The sequence below is a fragment of the Orycteropus afer genome, unplaced genomic scaffold (assembly GCF_000298275.1).
Source record: "Orycteropus afer afer isolate SDZICR_OR568_19922 unplaced genomic scaffold, OryAfe1.0 scaffold00037, whole genome shotgun sequence".
NCBI classification, from domain to species: domain Eukaryota; kingdom Metazoa; phylum Chordata; class Mammalia; order Tubulidentata; family Orycteropodidae; genus Orycteropus; species Orycteropus afer.
Window position 1 is genome coordinate 52,386 of NW_006921624.1, and position 27,538 is coordinate 79,923.

Below are 27,538 nucleotides of genomic sequence, written 5' to 3' on the forward strand. Positions count from 1 at the left end.
TTTTTATTGTGATTTGGGTGCAAGTTTACAGAGCAAATTAATTTTCCATACAGCAATTCACACACATTGTGCCCAATCCATCTTGTTGAGAGTCTTCCCCTTTTTTGCTGACCCTCTAGTTTACCAACCACGATCTCCTTCTCGAGGGAACTGTCCTTTCTGACAACATGACCAAAGTACATGAGATGAAGTCTGGCCAGTCTCACTTTCAAGGGTCATTCCGGCTGCACTTCTTCCAGGACAGATTTGTGATTTGTTCGTTCTTCTGGCAGTCCATGATATTTTTAATATTCTTTGCCAACACCACAATTCAAAGGCATCAACTCTTCTTGTCTTCCTTATTCATTGTCCAGCTTTCACATGCATATGAGGCTATTGAAAATACCATGCTTGGGTTGGGTGACATCTTTGCTTCTAACACTTTAAAGAAGTCTGTTGCATCAGATTTGCCCTGTGCAATACATCTGAATTCTTGCCTGCTGCTTCCATGGGTGTTGATTGTGGATCCAAGTAAAATGAAATCCCTGAATACTTCAATCTTTTCTCCATTTATCATGATGTTGCTTATCAGCCCAGTTGGGAGGATTTTTGTTTTATGTTGAGGTGTAATCCATACTGAAGACTGTAGTCTTTGGTCTTCATCAGTAAGTGCTTCAACTTTCACTTTCAGCAAGCAAGGTTGTGTCATTGGCCTATCACAGGTTGTTAAGTGTTAATGAGTCTTCCTCCAATCTGAGGCTGCATTCTTCTTCATACAGTCCAGCTAGTTAGTACATGTAAAGTGACATCCTGTTGTGTTTTTGATTTGTGATTCTTTTATACTTAATGATGTTCATCATATTTTCATGTGCTTATTGGCCATTTCACAGAAGTCTTTTGAAGTAGGTATCTCCATTTTACGGTGGAAGAAACATTCAGAGTAAGCTGATTCGCACAATGCAAGGAGTCATTGGGCTTGGGCCTCGTTGTGTCTGTCTCCAAAGCCCATGCCCTTCCCTTTCGCTGCCCGGCATAGATGAATTAACAGTAAAAATATAGGTCTGGTCTGGGCGGTTGGAGAACCTGGTCTCTGGTCTGGTCATTCACCTTGGCCAAGTCCTTCCTCCTCTCCGGGCCGGTCTCCTTCCCGCCACTGGGGGCGGTAGACGCCAAACATCTCCCGACTAGTCTAGGGATCGCCCTCCCGCGGAGTTTGCCCCGCCCTTTTAGCCCAGGTCGCCGGCGGCGCCGGAAATGACCGGCCCTTTTTCTTTGTCCCCGCCCTCGGCCCGGAAGTGCTTGTTCGGGAAGATGGCAGCTGTGTCGGTGTGTGAGCGACCGGTTGGAGGTTTCTCGTTTGATAATTGCCGCAGGTGTGCCTTGTGAGGGGCTGGGTACGGGGCAGGATTGAGACTGCGGTGCTTAGATCGGGACTCGGCCGAGGTTTAATCCGGAAGGTCTGACTGTGGGTTAGACTACGAGGCCTGCGGCCCCTCGGCTTGTGTGACTCAGGGCAATGAGGGCCTGAGCGCGGGTTTCTCCTGAAGCCGGGTCAGCCCTCCCACCTACTCAGCTCCCTTGGACATCATCTCCTTAGGCGAATCGCAGCCCTTTTCTGAGGAGCTTTTGTCTAAAAAGCGGAGACAGTACCCCTGATACTGGGAGGGCTCAGTGAACAGATGAGCGTGACAGCACAGTAGTTTTCCTTTTTCTGAGTTCCCTATGGCGCGCTCCCGGGCCAGTGCAGCGCAATGTGGTTCTGCCCTTCAGCATTTTGCTCTCTCATTTGCACTCAGGAATGCCGTCTTGGAAGCCGAGTTTGCAAAGAAAGGCTACAAGCTTCCCGCAGCCCGGAAAACTGGCACGACCATCGCGGGAGTGGTCTATAAGGTAAGCTTGAGCAGAAGTAACTGGATTGGACACAGGAACCAGACCGCTCAGTCTCCTTGCCCTCTCCTTGCTCGATCTGGAAGTGCTGATGTTACAGGGTACCCCAGGAAAAGGCCCTTGAGGAGCGAGTGCGTTTGTTTACAGTTCTCATTTTCTCTGTTTGCAGAGCTATTGACTGGAGGGTAATTTGCTTTTTTAAGCTACTGCTGTAGGAAGCAGGATGATACAAGGGAATATTTCGGGTTTGACATTTATCATTTCACTTCTGTGCTGCTTCCAGCCTTGGACAGGTCACTCCTCACAGTCATCTTCACCTCAACCAGCAAATGGAGGTGATGATTCCTGCCTTAAATTGTTGTAAGGGTCAAAAGAGATAATGATTACTGCTGTAATTATGTAAAGAATGACATATTTTAAAAAAGAAACTGACAGAGACAGCTCTTTGGACGGAAAGATTTCTGGATTTTCATCCAGACTTGCCCTAGCTTGTTGTTACTGTTCGGTGCTGTGGAGTTGATTGTGACTTACCGTGACCCTGTGTACAACAGAAGGCAACACTGCCTGGTCCGTGCCCTCCTTAAACCTGTTGCTGTGTTTGAGCCCATTGTTGCAGCCACTGTGTCAGTCTGTCTTGTTGAAGGAGCTTCCTCTTTTTTGTTCACCTTCTACTTTAACAAGAATGATGTCCTTCTTTAGGGACGTCCCTCCTTGATAACATGCCTAAGTACAGGAGATAAGTAAAATCCTCACTTCTAAGGAGGATTCTGGTTGTACTTCTTCCGAGACAGATTTGTTTATTCTTTTGGCAGTCCATGGTATATTCAGTATTCTTTGCCAATACCATGATTCAAAGACAACAATTCTTTGTTCTTCCTTATTCATTGTCCAGCTTTTGCGTGCACATGGGTCAATTGAAAATACCATGGCTTGGATCAGGTGCATAATTGTCCTTAAAGTGATGAAGCTTTGTTTTTTATAAGGCATTCACTGAATCTCTGAGGCTTATTTTTGAAATCTGAAAATGGGGTTGGCAATTCCTGCCACCTACTCAGGATTCAACTAATAAGGTTTATTCATGAGCCTTTTTTTGAACTTATAGTTCAGTATTTTCGGGACCTTTGGCTGGGGATAGGGGGTTGAGGAGTCTGTGGATAGCTAACGTTGTTTAAGTTAAACTAGTGAGCAGTCGTTTTTCTAAAATTGTTTCAAAACTTTTTTTTTGTGAATAGGATGGCATAGTTCTTGGAGCAGATACAAGGGCAACTGAAGGAATGGTTGTTGCTGACAAGAACTGTTCAAAAATACACTTCATATCTCCTAACATTTAGTAAGTATTGATTAGTTTAAATAGCTGTGTATTTTCAAATATTTTGTTGTTGGGTGCTGTCAGATTGATTCCAACTCATAGCAACTCTGTGTGACAGAGTTGACAGAGTAGAACTGCCCCAAAGTGTTTTCTTGACTGTAATCTTGATGAATATAGAAACCTACAAGGCCAAAATTGAATGTATTACCTTCCTTATTAAAACTTAATGCTCAACCTGTATTTTCTGTCTCTCTTGTTGGAATTTCCACCTACCCTGTCACCAAAGCTAGGCATCTTCAAGTCCTCTCTTTGCTTTACTCTCTAATGCGATTGATAGCCACTTTTGCCTTCCATGTGCCTCTTGAGTCATTCACTTATAACCTTTCTACTGGTACTGCAAAAAGAACAAGGAGGCCACATGTTCTGACCTCCTCTAATCCCACAAGAGGAAGACAGAGTCATCATCAATAACTCAAGGCCTGTTCCTGCCAGGCCGGACATGCTGCCTCCCTCCAGCCTTTTCTCCAACCGTTCCTCCCAAAGCACCCATCACTTCTCTCTTGGGTTCGCTTATGCACTGCATTGGCCACACAGAGCTCACAGATTATGGGGTTTATTAGGGAAGCACCACAGGCTACAATTCGAGTTCAGGAAAAATGCTCAGTCTCTCTCCCAGCCCACTGTCCCTCAGCCAACAGTCTCTCGCAGTCTCTTTCCCAGCAGTGTTGGTCCCTTGGTGTCTCGCTCAGCAATGCGTGTCTCTTGTGTCTCTTTCCCAGCAGCACGTGTCTCTTTCAGGGGCAGGTGTCTCTTTCAGCAGCACGTCTTCCTCAACCTAGTTCTGCCTCTAGGAGGCCTCCTTTTGAGCCCGACAGGGTGGTCAAACTAGCCAATCATAGCATCAGAACTCTAAGCACTTGAGAGAGAGTGGGCACCTCCCAGAACATTGTTTTATGCCACTCCCAAAAGAAATCCTCCAGGTGAACAACTTCAGCAATCAGGAGCTCCTCAGTTGCTCATAGAAAATCCCACCTTGGAGTTTACAAAGACTTATGGGTAGAAAAGCCACACTAAGTAATTTACTACACCGCAGGTACAGTCTTGATTCACATTCCACCTCCCACCCCCCAATTGATCTATTACAGTTGTCATTAGGTTGCCTCTCTGTCTTGGTCTCTTCTTTTTATTTTTATTCCCCTGCCATGTTAATGTTTGTAAAATACAGATCTCATTATGTCCCTTATGTGTTCAAAAACTTGAAGAGACTTCATGTTTCCACCTTGTTTTCAGAATAAAATCAAAACTCGGCAGCATATTTCACGTCTAATATGGTCTACCAGCAGCTCATCTTGGTACTACTTTTCACCTGTCATCACTCCAGGCTATAGTTTCACTGGACTGAAGGATATCCTTCGTGTATAGTACATTCTTCAAGCATTTGCTACCTTTGCTTGTGCCAGCCCTACTGCTTAGAAGTGCTCTTTCTATTGAACCCACTCCTGTGGCTTTCGGGGAAACAAAAGACAGGCAGATGAGCTGAACATTTACATTAGGTGATACACGCCTTAGGAGTTCTGGTGGTGTAGTGCCTAAGGCACGTGACTGCTAACCAGAAGGCTGGCGGTTCAAACCCATCAGCCACTCCTCGGAAGGAAGGTTGGGCAATCTACTTCCTCAGTGATGCTGCTTCGGAAACCCGTGGAGGGGTCGCTGTGAGTTGGTTTCGACTCAACGGCAGTGAGTAGATACACTCCTTGGAGAGATCAGTCATGGGAGAATAGAAGGGCTGTATATGCACAGAGACAGCTCGGGGGGCAGGGGAGTGCATGGGAGGGAAGGACACAGGGAGAAATGGCTATGGGGAGGAAGTGGGAGGAGAGCTGTTGCATTGTGGGAGATTGCAGTCCAGTCAGAGTCATGAGACAAAGTGTATGTGAGCTACTGTATGGAAGATTAATTTGCTCTGTAAACTTTCACCTAAATCACAATGAAAGAAAAAAAAAAGAAGAATAAGTGCTCTTTCCATCTTCTCTGCTTGTAGAGCATTTTTATTCATCCAAATCCAGCTTATGGGAAACCTCTCGAAGATCAGAATTCATTGCTCTCATAGTAGTTTTGTCCCAATGGTACTATATTATATGGGGTATTAGAATTTTTTGTCTCCATGTGTCTTCCACTCATCTATGAATTCATGTACCAGGATATGTTATATATATATTTTTTATTTCTGGCACTTAATAAAATCACTGGTACATGGCAGATACTTGATAAATGTTGAGTTGCAAGATTTTTCATTTGTCGATATATTTGATATCTTTGCATAAATGCATATGAAGTGTCCTCATACTTTTTCACAATTATGTATTCCTCCATAGTAAGGATATGTGTTGTTGTTAGGTGCTGTCAAGTCAATTTTAACTCATAGTGACCCCATGTGACAGAGTGGACCTGCTCCATAGGGTTTTCAGTCTGTAATCTTTATGGGAACAGATGTCCAGATCTCCCGTGGAGTTGCTGGTTCTACCCACCACCTTTTAGTTTGCAGCTGAGTGCTTAACCATTACACCTGAGGCCTTCTTGAATTCCAAGATTTTGAAGAAAGCTGTTCTTTTATAAAAGTTGGATATATTTGTAGGGTTAATAAAATGCATTTTCTGTTAGGAGCATGGAAGCAAATGATTTGAAGTATTCCGTTGAGTCACAGAGAATGCGCTTGCACATAACTGGATGAGTATTTTCAGTTTTAATGTTTTGTTACAAGATTGGTTAGACATAACAGTTAACCCATTGCCACTGAGTCAGTTTCAACTCATAGTGACCCTGTGTAGTCCCTGTGTAGGACTCAAAACATCTCTACACATGAACTCTGTGGAAGTTATCTAAGAAGCTTCACTTCTGATTGTGTCTTATGGTAACTGAAGGAGCTTTAGTGGTGCAGTAGTTAAAATATTTGGCTGTCTGGAATTGAACCCATACCTGTGGCTTCCAGCCAAACAAAAGACAGGCATATGAGTTGAACATGTACATGAGGTAGATACAGTCCTTGGAGAGAACAATCATGGGAGAAAGAAGGGCTGTTTATGCACAGGGAGATAGTGCAGGGGGCAGGAGTGCATGGAGGGATGGACACAGGGAAGAGGTAACTATCGTAAGAAAGTGGGAGGGGAGCTGTTGCATTGGGGTAAATTATGGTCAATGTCATGAGACAACGTGTGTGTGAACGGCTGTATGGAAAGTGAATTTGCTCTGTAAATTTTCACTCAAATCACAACTTAAATAAAAAAAGAAACAGCCAAAAAAAAAAATTTGGCTGCTAACCAAACAAAAGTCAGTGGTTCAAACCCATCAGCCTCTCCATGGAAGAAAGATGAAGGAGTCTGCTTCCGTATGATTACAGCCTTGCAAACCTTATGGGGCAGTTCTCCTTTGTCCTATAGGGTCGCTGTGAGTCAGAATTGACTTGATGGAGTTGGGTTTGGTGTTTTGGTATGGTGATTGACTTTCAGCTAAATTTCTAATCATGTGTTTTAGTTGTTGTGGTGCCGGCACAGCTGCAGACACAGACATGACTACCCAGCTCATTTCTTCCAACTTGGAACTCCACTCCCTCTCCACTGGCCGCCTTCCCAGAGTTGTGACAGCCAATCGGATGCTGAAGCAGATGCTTTTCAGGTAAGGGTCCAGCATGGGGGTTTCTATATTATCTTTTTCTCACGTCTTAGTAGATTTTCAGCAAAGGGAAGCCTAGAAGGTAGAGCAGAAGTGTTCAGAAATAGGCATTTGTTTCAGGAATTAATTTTTATTGAAAAAAAATCTAATTTCATAAGGCTTTTAATAGTGCATTTGAATTTATGCAGTCAGATTTTTGTCACGGATAAATTGCATGTGACCCATTAAGTCATTTCATGAGACATAGTGATATGGGTGTAAGGAACTTTTTTGCTCATAGTTAGAAAAGCTGGAAGGAACCTGTGAGGTCATCTTGTGAAACCCTGTGTGTGCCTTCCCCGTCACATGCCCACATACATATGAACACAAATACTTTTTTTCCCCTTCTTTTCTAGGGGCAAAGTAACAATGAAAAGAAGTTTGATATTTGTTACTGGCAGTGAGTGGGCATAATAATACTAGCCAACATTTTTCTGTCTCACTCTGTGACAGGCCCTGCTTTACATATGATCTTACTTCATTCTCTTAACTCTGAGAGAGGGGCTGTTATCATCCTCTGTTTATAAATTAACGAATTGAGTTTAAAAAGGTAAAATAATTGTCTGACTTGATCTTCACTCTTGGCTGGCTTCCACAGACAGTCCATACTAGTAGTTTTGTTTCTCTTTCTCCTTTAATAATCACAGCATCACTTTATCTTTATATAGTTCTAGGCTTTCAAATTTAAGTCCATTTTCTTATTTGTTCCTCCTAAGATGCAGTGTATTACAATGGAAATAGCCTGGACGTTGAGTCCTGAATTTGAATCCTGGCTTTCTCTTTTGGGACTTGTATTATTTTTAACAAATTCTTGCCTCTTTCCCTTATCTGTAGAATGAATGTTGTAAGAATTAAAGGCAGCATGAATAGAAAGCAAAGGTGAGAAACTGGCAGCTCACAGGCCACTTTGTAGCCTGGAGAGAAATTTTACTTGGGTCACATGTTACTTAAAAAAAAAAAAAAAAAAATAGTGGCCAATAACTATCAGTTGGGAGATTTTAATGAGAAAGTCTGCATTTCCAGCTTCTTTTTTTTTAAAATTGTGATTTGGGTGAAAGTTTACAGAGCAAGTTCACTTTCCATACAGCAGCTCGCATATACTTTGTCTCATGACATTGACTACAGTTTCCCACAATGCATTTCCAGCTGCTTTTGTGAAATTCAGAAAGAAGGTGGGATAATGCATCGTAGTGGTCTTTTGGAGGAGAGTGTGTCTGTTGCTTTTAGAGGGTGTCTGTGGGCTGCAGACCCTGCCTGGCTCACTTCACTTTCCTTCCTGCCTGGCCTTTGCCTTTCTTTGAATTTGCAGCTTCTCAGGTACATGTCTAGCATAGCTCCCAGTCATATAGTTCCCATTTTACAGATGAGGCGATCAAGATGAAGAGTCACGTGAACAGGAAGCCTAGTCCTGTCTACGTAATTCCTGCTCTGGCTATAACCAAACCTAACCAACTGCCATCGAGTCATTTCCAACCCATACCAGCCCTATACTGAGCTCTTATATCAGTGATTTCTGTTTATTAGTGTGCATAATTATCATTCTGAATTACTGGTTGTCAAATAAATTCTAGTACAATGTGAGTAGAACTTGTTAAAAGCATATCTATTAAGATATGCTGAAGATACTTGTGTATTTTGACTTAAATCCAAAGCTCCCTCTGGTGGCACATGTGGTGCATTGCATTTAAAATCATTTTTAAACTTGTAAAATTGTTCGAAATAGAGTATTTCAAGATTCCTCACAGTGCTATTTAAAGCATTTAACTAAATAATGTAGCACGTTTCTGTGAATCTCTTTAGAATGTTTTAGAAATTCTAAATTGTTTTTTTTCAACGTTTTATCATTTTTAGTTTAATATACTTGTAAAGGTTAGATTGAGTTAGTTTTGAAAGGAAATTTAAAAAATTAAATGAACAGATTTATCGTCCTTTATGTCTTCTGACATTTTGGATGAGTTACATAAAATGAGAGTGGTGTTTTTTTTTTTTTTTTTAAAAAAAAAACCAGCATAGGGTTTAACTTGAACTTTGATTCAAGTCCCATCTTATACCACCTAGAGCTCAGTAACCTTGGGCAATTCACCTTACCTTTCTTAGGGTCAGTTTTTTCCTGCAATAAAATGAGGATAGTTTCTTTCTTTCTGACTTTGAGGAGTAAATGAATACAGAAGGAAGATTTATGAAAATGCCAAGGACAGGGCCTGATGAAAAGGGCTTTTGTGTTAGAATGTGCATGGTCCTGTCAATTCCAGCTCATAGTGACCCCGTTGACAAAGTAGAGTTAATCTCTACGGAAGCAGATCCCCAGGTCTCCTGTGGACCCACTGGTGGATTTGAACTGCCAGTCTTTAAGTTAGCCAACTGCTTAACCATTGTGCTACCAGGACTCCTTATGATGGACAGTCTTAACACCAGACTCACTGCCACCGACTCAATTCCAACTCACAGTGACCCACGTTGGGTTTCTGAGGCTGTAAATCTTTACGGAAGTAGATTGGTACATCTTCATTCCACGGAACAGCTGGTGGGTTTAAATCACTGACCTTCTGGTTAGCAGCCAGATGCTATCAGCAGTGCTGAAAAAGAGTTCAGAATGTACTCTTCTTGCTATTAATGAACATTTGTTTCCCCCTGAATAGCCATTTCCTCATATGTGAGTCAGTGAGAAAGAGAGTTTGATAAAACAGAAGTGGGCATTTTCCCCTTACTTGAGCAATACCTTTATGCCTTTTACATGTAGGATGGCAAGATGTTGAAGATGTAAGGTGATACTTGATTCTTTTCAGCACGGAATCTCCTTGTTGAGTGTAACAGAAATATGCTTTCTTTGTGCGGTATTCCTTATTTGGAAAATTCTCATTGGAATCCGTAGAGGCCCTCTTATTTATTTTATTATATTAATTGTAGTAATACCCATTCATTGTAGCAAATTTGGAAAATACTGAAAAGCCCAAAGGAAAAAAATAGAATTTTGATGTTCAAAGAGAATCTATCTATTTTGTTTTGGTGATATACTTATTCTTTTTTACCTTTTAAGTTTTTTTTCTTTTGTCAAATATTTGTATATGTTCGTGGTAAAAAGTTAGAAGATACAGAGAAGTAAAAAGAAAAAATATAAAAGCTATCCATGTTGTGTATTAATAATGTATGTGTACTAATGCATTGTATGTGCACTAACTGCTGGCAGATGAGCGTGCCTATTCTGTATTAGTAATACATACTAATGCACACGCTACTGTGGTCCAGGAATTTGCATTTTCAAAGTCCCTGGCAATGCCAGCAAGTATTCAGGGTTGAGAACGGTGCCTCATACAGAACTTTAGCAATGCTGCTTCATTAGTATTAGTATATTACTACTGCCTCAGTGGACAGTGTATTAGTGTACACACATTTTTTTTTCATGTTTACTAGTATACATTTTGTTTTATAAAACTGGGATCATAGTTGTATGCTGTCCTACAGCCTAAAATTTTCACCTAACACTACATCTTGAATAGTTTTCCATGTTGGAACATTTCAAACTGAAAATACTCCCCCCCTTTTTTTTAAGTAATTTATGATCATTATTAAAAACTCAGCTACTTAAAAAAATGTGAAAAGAAGGTAAATACTGCCTGATGTTCTGCTTAAACACAGGCATTTTACAGCTTTTGAGATCTAGTCTTTCTGACCTTCTCTACATATAGACTCATATTTATGCATTTAGAAAGATGGAATCCTACTATAAGTGCTATTTTGTAACTTACCCTATTCATTTTTCTTTTTGAAGAGCTAAAGGCTCACAGCGGTGAATTTTAAATCCAGCATGTCTGTCTAGCAAAGCAATTCTAATGGTAAAATATTGAACCAAATACAGGGAAAAGAATCTGTAGAAATGGAAAGCCAACAAGGTAATAGGCTCCAAGGAACAAATAACAGGCACAAGTAAATGGGAATGTTCCCGTGTCAGATGTATTCTATCTATATCCCTGAAGAGTTGTGTGGGTGGTAGCTGTGCATTTATAGGCTATCATGGAGTAATGGCCTCATTCATATCCTTCAGTGATGAAATACTTCTTTTTTTTTACTCCATGTGACCTCCTGTCTGTAGTTTTAATTTTGAGGATTTATTCAAAGGAAAAGGTGTTTTGACATGAGCCATTTTCCTACAAAGCTCTGGTGATGTTGCTAACTTGAACAGTTTGAGTATAGCGACTCCTCATTGTTAATCTTGAAGGTAGCTTCTCTGTTGATCACAAAAGGGTGCTGATGATCTTTGGAGTGAGCCAAACTTGGCTCTGAACCCTGGCTCTGAGACATTGTGTAAGTACTTAGATGTTTTTGGGCCTTGGTTTTCTCATCTGTAACATGAGGATTATAGTACCCTCTTTTAAAGGTGATTGTGAAAGATTAGGTGAAATAAGGTATGTGGAGTACCTCACACAGTTTACAGTTTATATCGGCTGATGGTAGATGTCCAACTAATGCTATTTTTATTGCTAATTGTTCTCATCGAAACAGTAACCTCTGAATGAAACAGTTTCAGTATAGGAAGCTTTTTGTCTGATTTTCATGCAGTTTTTGGTTAAGTTACAGTGACACAATGTAGACTCATTTTTTTTTTTCTCTCTTATGCATACTCTGATCACCAGGTATCAAGGTTACATTGGTGCAGCCCTAGTTTTAGGTGGAGTAGATGTTACTGGACCTCACCTCTACAGCATCTATCCTCATGGATCAACTGATAAATTGCCTTATGTCACCATGGGTGAGTGTAATGTTTCTCTAATGTTTCCCAATCTTCTTATGTACCAGGATAGTCTCTTAAAGAGGTGGACTAGTTCCTGTTAGAGGAGGCAGTGCAATACAGTGCTGAGTCATTCAACAAATACAGTACTTATTGAATGCCTACTATGTATTAGGCCCTGCTCTAGGAGCTTGGAATATACTAGTGAACAAAATAGAGGTAAAGATTCCTACCCACAAGGAGTTCATATTTTAGGGGGTAGGGAGACAATAAACAATTTTAAGTATATCGGGAGCTCTGTTGGTATAGTTGTTAAGGCATTTGGCTGCTAACCAGAAGGTTGGTTGTTCAAACCCACTAGCCGCTCTGTGGAAGAAAGATGCAGCAGTCTGCTTCTGTAAAAATTTACAGCCTTAGAAACCCTACAGGGGTCGCTATGAGTCAGAAACGACTTGATGGCAGTAAGTTTGGTTTTAAGCTATAATAAGTATCTGGGAAGAGAGGTCAGGCAGTCTGTTTCTGAAACTCAGCCAGTGAAAACCCTAAGGATCACACAGTCCAGTCCCCAGTTGACCACAGGGGTGGCAGCGTTTCATTTAGTTGCACGTGGGGTTGCCGTGAAATGGCAACTAACAACAGCATAATGTTTATAATATGTTAGAAAGTGGTAAATACTGGGCGAAAAAAAGTAATGGAATGATACCGTAAAAGATTTTGTAGTTATATGGTATTTTACTGTTGAGGGAATTGGGTGAAGGATAGATGGAAACTCTGTATTATTTCTTACATCTGCATGTGATTGTACAGTGATCTGAAAACAAAAAGTAAAAAAATTAATGCAGGGTAAGGGGACTTGGGAGTGGTGGGCGGAGGGTGGGGTGGGATACAGATTACAGCATTAAATAGGACAGTTAGGGTAGGTCTGTGAAAAAGGTGAGATTTAAGTAGGGGGTCTGCCAGCCAGAGGGAAGGTTAGAGTGGAAGCCTATGGCAGATATATACGAATAGGCTTGGTTTTTTCTTTTTAAGCTGAAGTGACTGAGGTCTCTCTTTTCCACTGGCTCTCTGAGGAACCATGGGTATCTTTTAACTCCTCTGTGATCACTGGCTGCCTCATCTGTGAAATGGTGTCAGTAATGTTTACCTTTCCAGTGTTGTGATACTTAGAAATAGTGTGTATGAAGCATCTGGTCTCATGCTTGGCCTATAAATGGGAGCTCCTCTTTGTAGACCAGCTTTTTACATTTGTGTTTTCACTCTAACTGCAAGATAAGAGGATTTCTTTTAATAACCCACCCACCCCCCAAAATGATAAAATCATGTTTAGAAGAATTGAGATTTTCAAATTCTAGCCTTTATGTTAAATTACTGGGTCCCATTGTGTAAGGTCCAGAAGTTTGAACAGGTCTTGTTTTTCCAGCTGTTGTTTGTAGCTTACATTTCTTGCCTTGGTATCTTGGCTCTGCAGAGCTAGGAGTACTGCTCCTTTGGATAGTTTGGAAATTGCCGGTTTGAGACTGTTATTCCACTGTGTTATCTAGCCTTTTATAAAATTTATACAATGTATGTTCCTGGTTTGTTGAGAATGATTTACCCCCCCTCCCCCAATACCATAAAGATAAATCTTGGCAGTTATTTTAAAATGAAAATACAGTAATTTTAGAATTGTTCTGAATTGCCTTTCTCAAGTATATTCATCTCTTCATCAAAGTATTGTTGTTATTTCTCTGCATATAATTCCTTTAAAATGGTGGTAAAAGTGGAATAACCTTTTCCGTTAAGTAATTTTATTTAGTTTTACTTGAAAACCCAAACTTACAGAAAAGTTACGGTATTGTAAAATGTGTGATCATAAACCCTTTGTGCAGATTTGTCAACTGATACTTTACTACATCTCATACAGTTTTATTTCTTTCATTTTTTAAACAGGAAAATTGGATTGTTTTCTCTTGCTTTAGAACTATAATAATTTGTCTTCTGAGCTTAATGCTGGATTTAGAAGTTATTGAAAGTGAATAGACAAACAGATTTGTGTCTGCACATTTCACTCTGCAACCACTTTGTACTTTGTCCTGACCAATGGTGATCTTGCATCTTGTCAGTCCTAATTTAAGTCCAAGGTGATGGTTCCACAGTCCTGTGAGCTTATAGGACATAACCTGTGTAGAAACTTTATTCCACACAATCTGGTTTTGCTATCACTACAAGGTCAGCCTTTAGTAAAACAGTATCTGAATTTTAATACTGCTGTTCTGAGGTACCATCAAGTCGGTTCTGACTCATAGCAGCCTTGTGTACAACAGAACAAAACACTGCCTGGTCCTGTGCCATCCCCACAATTGTTGTTATGTTTGAGCCCATTGTTCAGCCCACTGTGTCCGTCCATCTCGATGATGCGGAGGGCCTTCCTTTTTCGATGAACCTCTACTTTACCAAGCATGATATCCCTCTCTGGGGCTTGATCCCGCATGGTAACATGTTCAAAGTACATGAGATAGTCTCACCATCCTTGTTTCTAAGGAGCATTCTGGCTGTACTTCTTCATTCTTCTAGCAGTCCATGGTATATTCACTATTCTCCAACACCATAATTCAGATGCATTACTTCTTTTTGGTCTTCCTTATTCATTGTCCAGCTTCCATATGCCTATGAGGTTATTGAAAATACGTGGTTTGGGTTAGGCACATCTTAGTCCTCAAAGTGACATCTTTGCTTTTAACACCCAGAAGAGGTCTTTTGCAGCAGATTGGCCCAATGCAGTATGTCATTTGATTTCTTGGCTGTTACTTCCATAGGCATTGATTGTGGCGCCAAGTAAAATGAAATCCTTGACAACTTCATTCTTTTCTCTGTTTGTCATGATGTTGCTTATTGGTCTAATTGTGAGGATTTTTGTTTTCTTAATGTTGAGGTGTAGTCTGCACTGAAGGCTGTATCTTTGATCTGTTTTCCTCAGTAAGTGCTTCACGTCCTCTTCACTTTTAGTAAAGGTTGTGTGAGCTGCATATTACAGGTTGTTAATGAGTCTTCCTAATTTTAATACACGAGTAAATTATTATTTTGAGGTTATATTTATGAAATATTTATTGGATGCTTTAGCTATAGCATGTAGAGATAAATAGCAGGTAGAGATAAATATGACGGTCCTTGCCCTCAAGCTACGTGCAGTCTGATGGGGAAGACGGATAAACTAACAAGGGCAGTGGGAGCTGAAGGGAGTCCTAAAAGAAGAATAATACTTTCATTTATCAGCTATTTTTTTTTTAGCATCTACTGTGTATTAAGTGCTGCACTACAGTAATCAACAAAAGCATCTGCCCTGAAAGTTTACAGTGTCATGGCATAGGGTATGGAACAGGCATTAAACAAGTATATAAAAACTCAAAAACCAGACTCACTGCCATTGAGTCGATTCTGACTCATGGCGACCCCCATTGGGTTTTGAAGGCTGTAAATCTTTATGGAAGCAGACTGCTTCATCTTTCTTCTGCGGAGCAGCTGGTGGGTTTGAACTACCAGTGTATTATTAGCAGCCAAATGCTTTAACCACTACACCACCTGAGTTCCTTAAATAAATATATATACATATTAATATAAAAGAACACATTGTGATAAGCACCCTAGAAGAAAAGAACAGTAATAAGAGAGGAAGGGATATGTGGATAATGGGTATTTCAGAAGTCTTCACTGCACAAGTGACTTAAAAACATTTTCTAATGACAGTAATTTATGGGCCTCATAAAACATTCAAGTGGAACAAGTATTACAGGAAAAACGTGTCTCTAGTCCATATCCCTCCCCCAGAGTAACCACTGTTAAGTGTTTATTGTGTTTTCTTCCAGAAAATGTTTTATGAATACACATCCCTTCATATCTACCCATCCATCCGTCTGTCATCTTTCCCTTCCAAAAATACACAGAGATCATTTTATACATAATATTCTTCCATTACGATTTAACTTACTTTGCAGATGTCTTTGTATCAGCATATGTAGATCTGTATCATTTCTTAATAGCTGCACATTGCGTTATGTGGCTGTAACACGAGTTACTGACCCATTCCTATTGGCTGGGTATCTGGTTTTCAGAATTTTGTAACCAGTGTGTCTTGGTGGACTTGTGCAAGTATGTACCTGAGAAAAATTCCTAGTAGTGGCATATCTGTATTAGGTATATGCATGCGTCGATCATAATTTTCTGTTGCAAAAATGGAATCACTGCATGGTCTAAGGAAAGTAGAAGTTTTACAAATGATAGCAGCTGTCTCACAAAATAATTGAGAGGATGAGAAGTAGACTTAGGGTCACAAGCCAGGAACATTGTCAAAGATCATGCTGCAGAGTAGCCATTGCAGCTGAGTACATGGTGCTCCAGTCTGCATTGCTGGCACCCTGCTCACTCCACTGCCCTGGCTGCTTCCTCTTATGCCTTTCACTGCCCTGAGAGTCCCCTGTCGGGGAGAGTGGGTGCTGCTGACTGGTGAAGCTCAACCTGCCACTCATAAGGTGGCGAGTTCCCCAGATGTAGGAAGCAACTGCAGATGCCAGGCAGCCCAGAAGAGTGACAGATGGCCAGACGGTGCATTTCACCTTCTGAAGCTGTTGCCAAATTGCACTCCAAAAAGACTGTGCTTGTTTGCACTCCTACCAGCAGATTATGAGGATGCCTTTCTCTCACGGCCTCCCTTTGGATGTTTTTGTCAGTGTAATAGGGAAAAAGGGAAAGATGTAATACTTAAGCTGAGACCTGAATGGTAAGTAGGAATTCTCCAGGAATTTGCCCCCTACACGCTGCCCATACCCCACCCCTAAGGGAAAGTTTACTCCAGGCCCTGTAGTGTACAAAGGATCAGTGTGATCAAGGGACAGAAAGGCTGGCATTGGCTGGCTGGATGAGGCAAGTGCAGCGTTGTGTGCGGGGAGGCTGGTGGGGCAGAGTATTCCATGTAGAGGGCACAGCAGAGGCAAAGACATGGAGGGGTGACGAGGATTGGCGTGTTCTGAAGGGTGGACTGAGGCAGGCTGGAGAAGGGCCGGAGAGGATCCAGATAACCAGACCACGTGGTTTTGATTTTTTTCCTGGAGGTTCCTGTCTAATGTTTTCAGGCTAGGGGATGGTAGGAATAGATTTGCTTATTAGAAAGAGCAATCTAATGGCTGTGGGAGGGAGATTGGCCCGAGAGAATCTGGGGTGGCAAATTGCATCCTGGCCAGAAATACTGAGAGGAGAGACAGGTCCAGTGCTGTGGGGGAGCACTCAAAGAAACCAGCCAACCCTTAGGCCAGATCCCAGGTCTCTGTTGTCAGTTTTCCTTGCTGACTGTTGGCTGCAGTGTTATAGTAACTCCTCTACCTGGTGCCACCTCCCCTAATTGGGTTCTAGATCTCTTTTCCAGTCTTATTTCCTGTTCTTCCTCTGCTTGTACCCTGGGCCTTTTTGGCAGCAGGCCCTTGGCCCTTCCCTGAATGCGCTTTCACACCCATGCCGCAGTGCTGCCTTCTTTAGAAATTCCTTTTCTGCCTGGTGGGCCCCTATTCATCTTCTAGCCCAGAAGCTATGCCCTAGTGTCTACCCCAGGCTGGAATAGCAAGTCCCTCTTTTAGGATTTGGTGTGAAACAGGGATTCCAGGATTCCAGCCCTTGTCTTTCTCATCCCTGTGAAATTTTGAGATATCTACTTCCTCTCAGAATCTGACAGTTCTGGGTGGCTCAGTGAAACTTTACTGATGGTGAGTTAATTTTCTGATTCTTTACCTTACTTATACCAAAGAATCCCTAAAACTTAGTGTTGGAAACCTTAGCTCCTCTTTATTGTCTGTGAATAAGCAGTTTACAGTAACCCTGGAAACATGGTGGTTTAGATTGTGTCATTTGTGTGATTTCAGGTCCTCTTTTATTTATTTTTTTCAGTTTAGTGTATTTTACATTTAAAGCATATTTCTGGAGTGTGAGTGCTGTCATTCTATTTTCGGTTAAAGTTCTATGCAAGGCATGCTGTTTTCTTGTTGAGAAACCTGAAGCTTAGAGAGCTGTAATAGTTTACCTTTTACTCAGCCCATACATAAGTGGCAGAGTTGGAGACGGAGCTGTTGTCTCCCAGCTCCAGCAGGCCCCCATACAACACAGCTGCTGGCATTTTATCATTTTACAGATGTTCTATCATTAATCTAGTAACCCTTGTTTCTCGATTCCAAGAATATTTATACAAATTCCTGATGGGCATTTATTTTTTGGCAGATTCTTGACTTCTCAATATGTATATTTTTATCCTTGTTAGAATAAAAACGTATTTTCTGAAACAGCTCTACAGTATCAAAGGAGATTAAAAACAAAACAAAAAAACCATTGGCCTCAGCCCTGCTACCCCAAGCCGACATGGTTTTTTTGTTTCTTTGCAGTCCAAGCGCATTGCAAAGAGGAGCCCTTTACTAGAGAATATGAAACACCATTTCTGTATTGCCCTGGGCTTTTCCCTCTTTTAGTCTCTTTCAGCCTCTGTTCACTTTGGAGTCGCTCGCATGTGTCTTTCCCGTGGGTAGTGGGTGTTCAGGACTGCTGGTCTTCTAATGACTGAATGCAGTCTGATTTTGGGTTTTTGTTGTTTTTCTTTCTATCTTTCCTTTTTTTTTTTTTTGAAGGAGTTTGGGGATTTGATATTGCGAGAACTTCGGCATTGCCAACATTTGGTGGCTTTTGCTTGGTTGCCATTTTAACAGATTTTTAAGTTTGTAATTCAGTGACATTGATTGCATTCACCATCTTCTACCATCAACACTATCCACTTCCAAAGTTTTATATAACCCTGGAGGCTTTTGTTTTAATTCATATTATTTTGGGTGCACTACAAACTAAACCTTAAATGACAAGTAAAATACAAAACTAAAAACCAGGCCACTTGCTCTCATTCGATTCTGATTCATGATGACCCAGTGTGTGTCATGGTAGAATTGTGCCCCCCAAGATGAGGTGCTCCTGTGGAGCAGTAGCATTCCCTGTGGGATTGAGGCTTTCCGTAAGTGTAGCTTAAGTGAGAAAATGAATATTTCATCTGAATTCACATGTTTTAGTTAAATTGTGCTTTTTTTATTATCAGAAATAAAAACTTTGTAATTAACCCCCCTCCCCCAGTGATTTGACAATAATAGCTGGAAGGTACAAATTACCCATAAGACAAGGTTGTCTAAATTTTGTCTACCCATGGGCCTGTATTGGCAACCAGCCAGGTGCCTGAAGACTGCTCTTAATTTACATTGAATAGAAGACACCTGTCTTGTCTTGCTCATCTTTAACTTGCTGCCACAGCTTGATGCCACATTGAGCCAGGGTCCAGGAGACTCCTCTCTGAGGGCTTCCCTTCCCAAGGGTTTACTTGGGAGAAGAATGTATTGCACTCTTTGTGCTATGGCCCTTAAACCTTTGTAGATAGGATGTTAACAATAGCAGCATTCATCCATTCCAACTGTAACACCAGCAACTCTTGTGGGGTGTTATACTAATTTAATCTCTGCAACACTCAGTGAGGCAGGAACTATCATCCCTGTCTTACAGATGAGGAAACTGAAAGAGAGGTTACTTGCCAAGGTCACACAGCTGTGAAGTGCGGGAGCTGGCATGGTAACTCCAGTCTCTGTGGCTTTCCTCCTTTGGCTGTGTTAGTGCTGCAAGTGGTATGTGACCTGCTGTCCAGACCAAATGTGATTTGGTCTGTTCTCACAAAAGAAGAAAAGGCCCCTGAGGTTTCATTTAATTATTTCTTTTGTATGAGATTGTAGGTGATTGAGTGTGATTGTTGAAAGCCAGGCAAAAATTCCTTGACTTTTCTTTATTAAGAAGGGGAAAAGAGTTTTAGTCATATTTTTTATCGACAAAAAGTGGGTTTTTTTAGCTCTCAGATTAATTAGCTTATTCTTTTAACTTGCCAGCTTTTCTTTATTAGGCGTACTGAAGTGTCAGAAGCAGCTTGGGGACCATCCTTTGCTATTAGTTTGGCAGTGCTTCTTGTAGCAGCATTGGCAAGGTACAGAACATTTTTATTTTTGCCCACTTATTCACATGGAGAATTAACATGAATAAAATTTCAAGTATGGTATTCCTGGAAATGAGGCCCTTGGACAATTTAGGAATACTAAGTTAAGGAATAAACATTGGTATGCACCATTGGGAAGACTTGGGGTCACTGCCAGGGCCATCCAGGTAAAATTCTGTCTCCAGGTAAACTGGTTATACAATTTCCTAATTACTGGAATGCATCTACTCAATCCCAGTTTACAGGGCCCCCTAGCAATTAAAAAGATTCAGGACAGAGTGGTAAACACACCAATGTCTTACCTTGTGAGCAAAAGAGTATTAGAATTGGGTTGAAACAGAGGAACATCTATAGGGAATTCAGACCTGCCATTTTCTCTGTAATTTTTACACTAAAATGAAGCCTTTTTGTAGACATTTTATTATCTCCAAATGACTTGATTTAAAAATTATCTTGAGCTGAATCAAATTAGTACTTTGCAAGATGGCAAATGTTTCTTTCATATTCATTTTCAACTCTTAAATCAGGTATGAATTTAGCAGCAGCTGTACTTAGTTTATAGGCCTGCGTAAAAGCCTTCTCAGAGGGCGTGTGGACTTCTTAATCTCTAGTCTTGTTGAAAATTCTTTTTGCTGAACTAGTGTGGGCTTTGTGTTTGACTGGGTATAGGAGGCTCCCTGAGCACCTGTCTCCATCAGCACTGGGTTGAGCCTGCTTCTGTGCTGTAGGTGGGCCAGAGGCTCTGAAACAGAGGAACTGGCTGGTCTAGGAATCCCTGCTTTGGTGGGAGCTTTGCCAAAGCAATTGTCAGAGCAGGCTTTTCTGTAACCACCTGAGTATAATGTTTAGTCCTGGAAAAAGAGATGGAAGCCCTGGCTTCAGTCTTACCGACCATGTCCTAGTCACCTGACATCTCTGAACCTCAAATCCTTTATTTCCAAAAGGAAGGCTAGTGGCTGGTTGACTTGGGGAGTTCGTGGGGTCTTTGGGACACTGGAATGTCATGTGGTATGTGAACATACTCTTTAAATCACCGTGTGTTCTTGAGCTCCATGTGTTGCTCTTAGTGTTATTTTTGAGACAGTGGCATAGTGAAAGGAACTGGTCTTTGGAGTCAAATTGGATTCAAATCTTAGGTCTAACACTTATTAGCTGCTTAACTATGAGCATTGGTTTCTTCATAAAAAAGGCAATTAGAGGAACTGTCTCATGGAAAATGCGTGAGGATTAAGTGAGATAATATATACAATGCATGGTGTTTTCATTTTAGTGCTAACACATGCTTTGTACGTGGTTCTGGGTACTGAGATTGCTTTGGCTTTGATTAATATAACTAGAAGTGTATTTTAGAAGATTTAAAACATCCAGTGCATCTTAAAATGTATGCTGCTATGGAATGCCAGAAATAAAACAATTGGGAAGCACAAACCCATGAAAGTTGAATTATGCATCTCGATTCTGGTTGCTACAAGTTGGTACTAAGCCAATAGATGGTGCCGTTACGTTACAAAGTGAGAAAATATTTACTTCTGAAACTGTTCGTGTTGTTACAGGAAATGCAATAGAGTCCGTGACAAGTCCTAAACTGTTCTAATTAGGAGATGGGCTTTGTTTTTGATTCTTCATTTAAAAAAAAAAAAAGTCTCTTGTGGGTAAAACGGTGAGGTATTGAATTCATGTATAGGTCCTATGTCTTTTTCATTGTTTTGTTTTTGCACTGCTGTTTGACCATGGAGTCTGTTCTGACTTTTGAGTTCAGCCCTTAGTCTGCACCCAGTAAAAGCCCTTGCCAGGAGTACTTTTCAGGACAGTTACATGTTAACAGTTTTAAGTCTTTTACTTTAAACCTACTTCAGAGAGAGTGAGGTTAACTAATTCATCTGTTCTTTACCTGCTCTTATTTCAGAAGTGGAACAGAATTAGACTTATTTAAAAAAAAAAAAAAGTGCCTTTCCACTGTCATAATCTAAGAGGGCTTGATGTTCTTCACTGTTTTTGTTGATGATACTAAATGAAAAGTCATTTTATGCTTCAGAAGACTTTTCATTGTGTAGTTCATAGAACTGGAGATTTGCTGTTAACCAGATCTGGGTTCAGATTCATACTCTGTGATTACTAGCTGTGTGACTTTAGGTAGGTTCCTTCACTTCTCTGAACTTAGGGCTTTTCATCTAAAAAAATGGAGATTATACCATCTAGCCCGCAGATGAAGTAAGTGAGAAAACATATTTATATTAAAGTACTCACACATGTTTTTTAGTAAGCAGGATTTCTGTTCGCACATGGGCTGTATGGACAAAGACAAAACCTTCACCTGTGATTAAAGCTGAGTGTGCACTAGAAATTCTTCAAATCTGATCCTTCTGCCCTTGAGGGTTCTGAGGGACATGGAAACTTGGAAACCTGCAAAGTGAAATAATCTGCAATATGGGAAGTTATTTTGAAAATGAGGACCAGAGTACAGGTTGCCTTTGAGGGACCTGTCAGCTAGGGCTACCTTGAGCTCCTGAGGCAGGCGGGAGAGGTGTGCACTGAATCACAGACTGCTGAGAGTCGTTGCCTGCCAGAGCCTAATGTTGTGGGAGACTGATTAAGAGAGGCATATTTTAAGGTAATTTGCGTCCTCCCATTTTTTCCCTTAAACACAAGGTTAGGTGACTCCTCCGTTTTAAGGAGAACAATTTTCTCTCTTAATACCTTGTGGCATTTCATTAAAATACGCTAATAGTATAAAACCTTTCACTTTTTAGGTCTAGATGCCCCTGGTTGGTAGTCTTTTCTTAAGAGGAAGTGTTTATAAACCTGTCAGGTCAATGAGACGTTGCAGTTGCAATTATAAGAAAAAAATCCCTGTTCCCTTCAGGTGGTGTTTTAAATTATTTATTTACAGTAAAATTTAACTCCTGTTTGTCGGCATTATGTAACATTTAGAAAAAGAGCTACAAATCTTGAGAATTTAGATTTTGAGCGAAAATGTCCTTGGATGCTTTAAAAACGTTTCTCAGCATATTAAATGGAATGTTTATTATTATTGTTATTATTCATTGAGAATAAAAGGTAGACTCTGACATTGAGGTGCATTTGCTGATGAAAAGGAAGCCTTCTTCCCTCACGAGGGGTTTAAATGTAATACTCAGTGCTTACTCAGGAGTGAAAACATCAAATTAAACTGTTTATGCTGACAAAGGACAAATCTGGATTTCAGCAAGCGATGCAAGATTGTCTGATTGCTTGCCTTGCCTTGCCTCGGAAATCTTTTGGCCAAGACTTATAATGAAATGCATGCATAAAATTAAAGCATTTCAAGTCTGTCTTGGTTTTACTGAGCAGTGAGAGGTGTTGCACTGCTCTCTAGTGGCTGCCCATGGTCCCCTGGCAGCAACACTGTTTTAGTTTATATTCATAAATCAGCTCTTCACACGTCGGCAGTGCTACCCTCCAGAGCAAGCACCAGTACCCGGAGAGTAGACCTGTAGACAGGTGGAGTGAAAAATGACCTCAGCCTAAGGATCTGTGGAAAGCACCAAATTTCACCCAGAACTAGTGGCCATTTGACTAACAATGAGCCAGCGTGAGTAAGCACTCTGTCAGGGAGAGCTGACACTGATGGATGAGAAAGTTCTGCTTGTTACTCTTACTCCTTGGCAGGCCAGGTGGCAAACAGGTCCTTGGGTGCTTACAACAGACCGCTCTTTAGCAGAAGAAATAGCTTTTCTCCTGAAAAGATCTGGTTAAATTGATTTGGGAAAAGAAGTAGAGATCCACCTCCTGCTGTCTCTCAGAACCTCATGAGGTTGAGAGAAGAAATTTTGAAGAACTCTGTTTCCAGTCAAGCTGCCAATTCTTGAACTTGTTGAGAATGAGTATATAAAATAGCTCCTGGAGGACAGGGACCTTATCTTAGAATAATGACAGTAAAAAACCCAAAACCAAATCCATTGCCATCAAGTCGATTCCAACTCACAGCAACCCCGTAGGATGGAGTAGAACTGCCCGCATAGGGTTTCCAAGACTGTAAATCTTTACGGAAGCCGACTGCCTCATCCTTCTCCTGTGCAGCAGCTGGTGGGTTCAAACGGCTGACCTTTTTGTTAGCAGCCCAGTGCCTTACCCACGGCACCACAGAGTTCCTTCTGGGACACAGGAGACCCTCGATAGTCTGAGTGTGTGTGAGCACAGACCTTGGTGGAGAAGCAGATTGTCCACTGGCTGGTTTTCAGATCCTTCCTAGGGTTTGACTTTGAGAAGCAGATTTTAGAAAATTATTTCATTCTTCTGTTGTTTCCTGTGCATGTCTAATAAGATTGCTTAAAGAATCGCTAAGTTTGATGTTAGTCCTTTAGTGAACGCTGACATATATAAAAATAACATGTTAGAACACCACTGTTCCTAAGCCATATTAATGCAAGCGTTTTAAATGTACAGACCATGTAAGAGCAATATTTACAGCAAGATTGTAAACTTGATACGTTTCAGATTTTGTTGTGAGTTCAATTGTTCTGTCAGAAAGAGTTAGGTTCAAATTGAACTAATAATGTTGATGGGCTAAGATCAAAAACATTTTGAGAGGTTTTAGAAAATGGAGACTTAATGTCACTGACTTTTTTTTTGGTATGAGTTCATTTTTAGTTCTAGCTATTTTTAAATAAATGCCTTTAGAACTGATGTTTGAGTGGCGTTGCTAAACGTTTGAATGGCGTATGTTTAATCTCTTAAAACATTTAACTGAACTTCTAGTTCCATTTGAATTTTCAAGCAAAAGAACACAAATTAACTATATCCAGATGTGTGGTAGCCATTCTGCTGAAATCTGAAGGAAAAAGCAAGTTTGAAAGGATGTTTTTTTGGGGTGGAGAGCTAAGAAAAGATAGCTGCTGCTTGCAGGCTGACTTGCTAATCTTGATTTCAGGTGTTTGAAGTGGAAAGAACATAGCACACTTTTAAGTCAGAAAGATTTGAAAATCCCAGATTTGCTGATCACTGGCTGATCTCTGAGTTTCAGGCTCCCCTCTTGTAAAATGGGACTTAGTCCTACTTGCTCTGTCTCCTTCCCGCCATTAGATAATGATAAACACACACCAAAACACAACAATCCATCATACTACAGGTACAGTTAATTCAGTGACATTGATTACATTCTTCAAGTTGTGGGACCATTCTCATGATCTCTTTCCCAATTATCCCACCACTGTTAATACACATTCAATGCATACTATGCAGGAAACTCCCTATTTCCCCCTCCTTCCTGACCCTGGTAACTACTAATTACTTATGGTTTCTGTATATTTGCTTATTTCACATAAGTGATATCATACAGTATTTGTCTTTCTGTGACTGACATTTCACTCAGATCATGTCTTTTAGGTTCATCCATGTTGTAGCATGCACCGGGACTTCATTCCTCTTTCTGGTGCTTTGTCTGTTTCTGTAAGATCAAGCAAAACAGATGTGACTGTGCTTTGAACTTTTTAAATGCCCTGTGCACATATTGTAGTGATGGCTGCTGTAGCCTGTTTAGTACTTTGCCACAGAGTAGACTTCTGGAAAGTGAGGTCTGGCTCGGAGCTCATATGCTCAGAGGACTTCATTATTAAGATGATCTTGCCTCTAAAGCTGGTCCTATGGAAGACCTCCTAAATTCAGTGGTAAAGCGAGACATGAGGTATTTGTTTGTTTGTGGTGATTGATTGCTGTCGTTCCTTGGGATTGTTGACTCATGCGTGGATTGGCCTTTAGGCCCCTGTATGCACATTTACGGGATAAGCTGCATGCTGCTGCTGTTACACAGAAGACTATCACAGCAGCTGGCGAGGTCCTGCTTGGTCTGTTTGCCTTTTTTTTTTTTTAAATCCCTTCACAATGATGCATTCTTATGTCTCCAAGTTTATACTTATCTTTGCAAAAAAATTACAAGTAATGTATGCTCTTGAAGAAAAATGAGAAAGTATAAATAAAAAGAAAATAGCACCACCCAGAAATATGCATAATATTTTTATTTATATTCTTCCAGATTTGCATAATATGTATTTCATAAACATCTATTCATACTGCTTTGGGGAATATGTTTTCCCCCACTAAATATGTATCAGGGTTATCTTTATTGCTAAATCTATCTGTCAGTCTGTCTGTCTCTCTCTCTCTACCTACCTACCAACCTTGTTGGTTCTAATGACTGTACATACAATACGCTATTTACTTTCTCTGTCTCCTTACTGTTGGACCTTTACATTCATCTCCAGATTTTTTGCTAAACAGTGATCTTTTTTGCGTGCATGATTTGGGTGCTTGTCCATTTGTTTCTTTAGAGTGACTCCCTAACAGTAGAATTGCTAGATCAGTGGGTATATACTGCTCTATGATTTCTGATTGATGCTTCTAAGTTGACCGCAAGAAAAGTTCTTTTGATCTGCTTCTACCAGTGTTGAGTGCCCATTTCACCACACCTTGGTTAGTTAGCACTGGGCATTGTTATTCTTTTTATTCCTTGCTAATCTTACAGAAAATGGTGATTTTGTTATAATTTATGTTTCTTTGACTGCTAGTGACTTGAGCAGTGCTTCCAGTGTCCTAGGTCACTTGCTGCCTTTTCTCTTCTTTGTAAATTGCATGTCCTTTTCTCTCATGGGATATTGATGTTATTTACCTGTGAACCCCTTTCAGTTATTAATGTTTTGCATATTACTAATTTTTTCTGAGTTTCAAGCTTATATTTTACATTTCTCATAGGTGTTAGTAATTTTTTTTTTTTTAAAGCCAGTGGCCTGCTATTGATAAGAACAGATATTTCATTTTCATTTTAAAAGATTGGCCTGGCTGTTAAAGATAAAGCCAAGGGGACATCTGGCCCTTGTGGTACTTGTGCTTGGGACCTCCTTCTAGGGCAGGAGACGTTGATGACCCCCATTGTCACCTTGAAGGTCTGTGGCTGTTAGGCCTTGACAGAGATGGTGAACAAATCAGATTTCTTTCTGGGACGTGCAGGAGGAATTCTTTCAATGAGCATGTCACAGGAGCCGGTGGTGTCTAACAGAGTGGGTGGTGGTGACCCACCCAGGAAGTACAGAGCATTCCCAGAACCAGTTGTGATGGAGGCCTTGTGTTCACCCAAGCCAAGCCCCTCATCCCTATGTCTCTCCCATAGCCTGGCTCCTGGGTGGTTTGGGAGTCAGATGTGATCAAGCAGAATGGGTGAATGGGTGTAGGTGGGCATGGGGGAGGTATGGGTGAACTTGAAGGGAGGATAGTGGATGCAGCAGGTAAGTTCTTTAAATGCTGGTCAGTGAATTGCACTTGATTTTCTGTTTTAAAGAGCTTTGTTCCAGAAGCAAAACTGGCTACCCAAAAACTGTGGGTGGGCTGAAAAAGGCAGACTTGGTGAATGTTGCTAAGAAGCAGCTACATAGAAACTACTGATGAGACAGAGAGCTTTGGTAATAGAATGCAGAAATCTGAGGAGGGCATTTCACTTCTGTGATGTCACAGTGGTTTGGACCAGTCTGGGACATATAATAGGACATGGTTTTGTGGTTTTAAAGCCTTTATTTCTTTTTGAAATTGAGCCTGCTTTGCATTTTGAGTTTGTCTTGTATTCAGCCCAGTATGGTAAGTTAGGCAAAAAATATTCTTTTGCACTTTATTGAAGTATTTCCTGCTATCATCACTCCTTTAGGACCAGTTCAGAGTTTTCCAGGCTCCTCCATTTGAACAGTTGTTCTCACAATTCAGTGTAGCTTGAGTCAACAAATACCTGTTTAGTGCTCACTGTGTGCCAGAGATTGCTAGGTATGGGGCAGGCAGATATGAAAGGATGGACAAGTTGCAGAGATGACAATGGCTGGCGGGGGTGGGGGGCGGGTGGGCAGGGAAGGCTTCTGGGAAGACCTAATCTCTTAGCTAGGGTTTG

At 40.9% G+C, this 27,538-nt stretch overlaps 1 protein-coding gene across 1 annotated transcript in view; it reads left to right on the plus strand.

The window, feature by feature from the left end:
- Positions 1 to 1,290: 1,290 nt before the first annotated feature.
- The window catches only part of PSMB7 (proteasome 20S subunit beta 7), a 67,186-nt gene continuing 40,938 nt past the window's right edge, over positions 1,291 to 27,538 (plus strand). The window contains exons 1-5 of the mRNA XM_007936619.2: positions 1,291 to 1,352; positions 1,776 to 1,869; positions 3,099 to 3,196; positions 6,707 to 6,847; positions 11,515 to 11,630. Of these exons, the coding sequence (XP_007934810.1) occupies positions 1,291 to 1,352; positions 1,776 to 1,869; positions 3,099 to 3,196; positions 6,707 to 6,847; positions 11,515 to 11,630 (511 nt within the window). The remainder of the gene's footprint in view (positions 1,353 to 1,775; positions 1,870 to 3,098; positions 3,197 to 6,706; positions 6,848 to 11,514; positions 11,631 to 27,538) is intronic.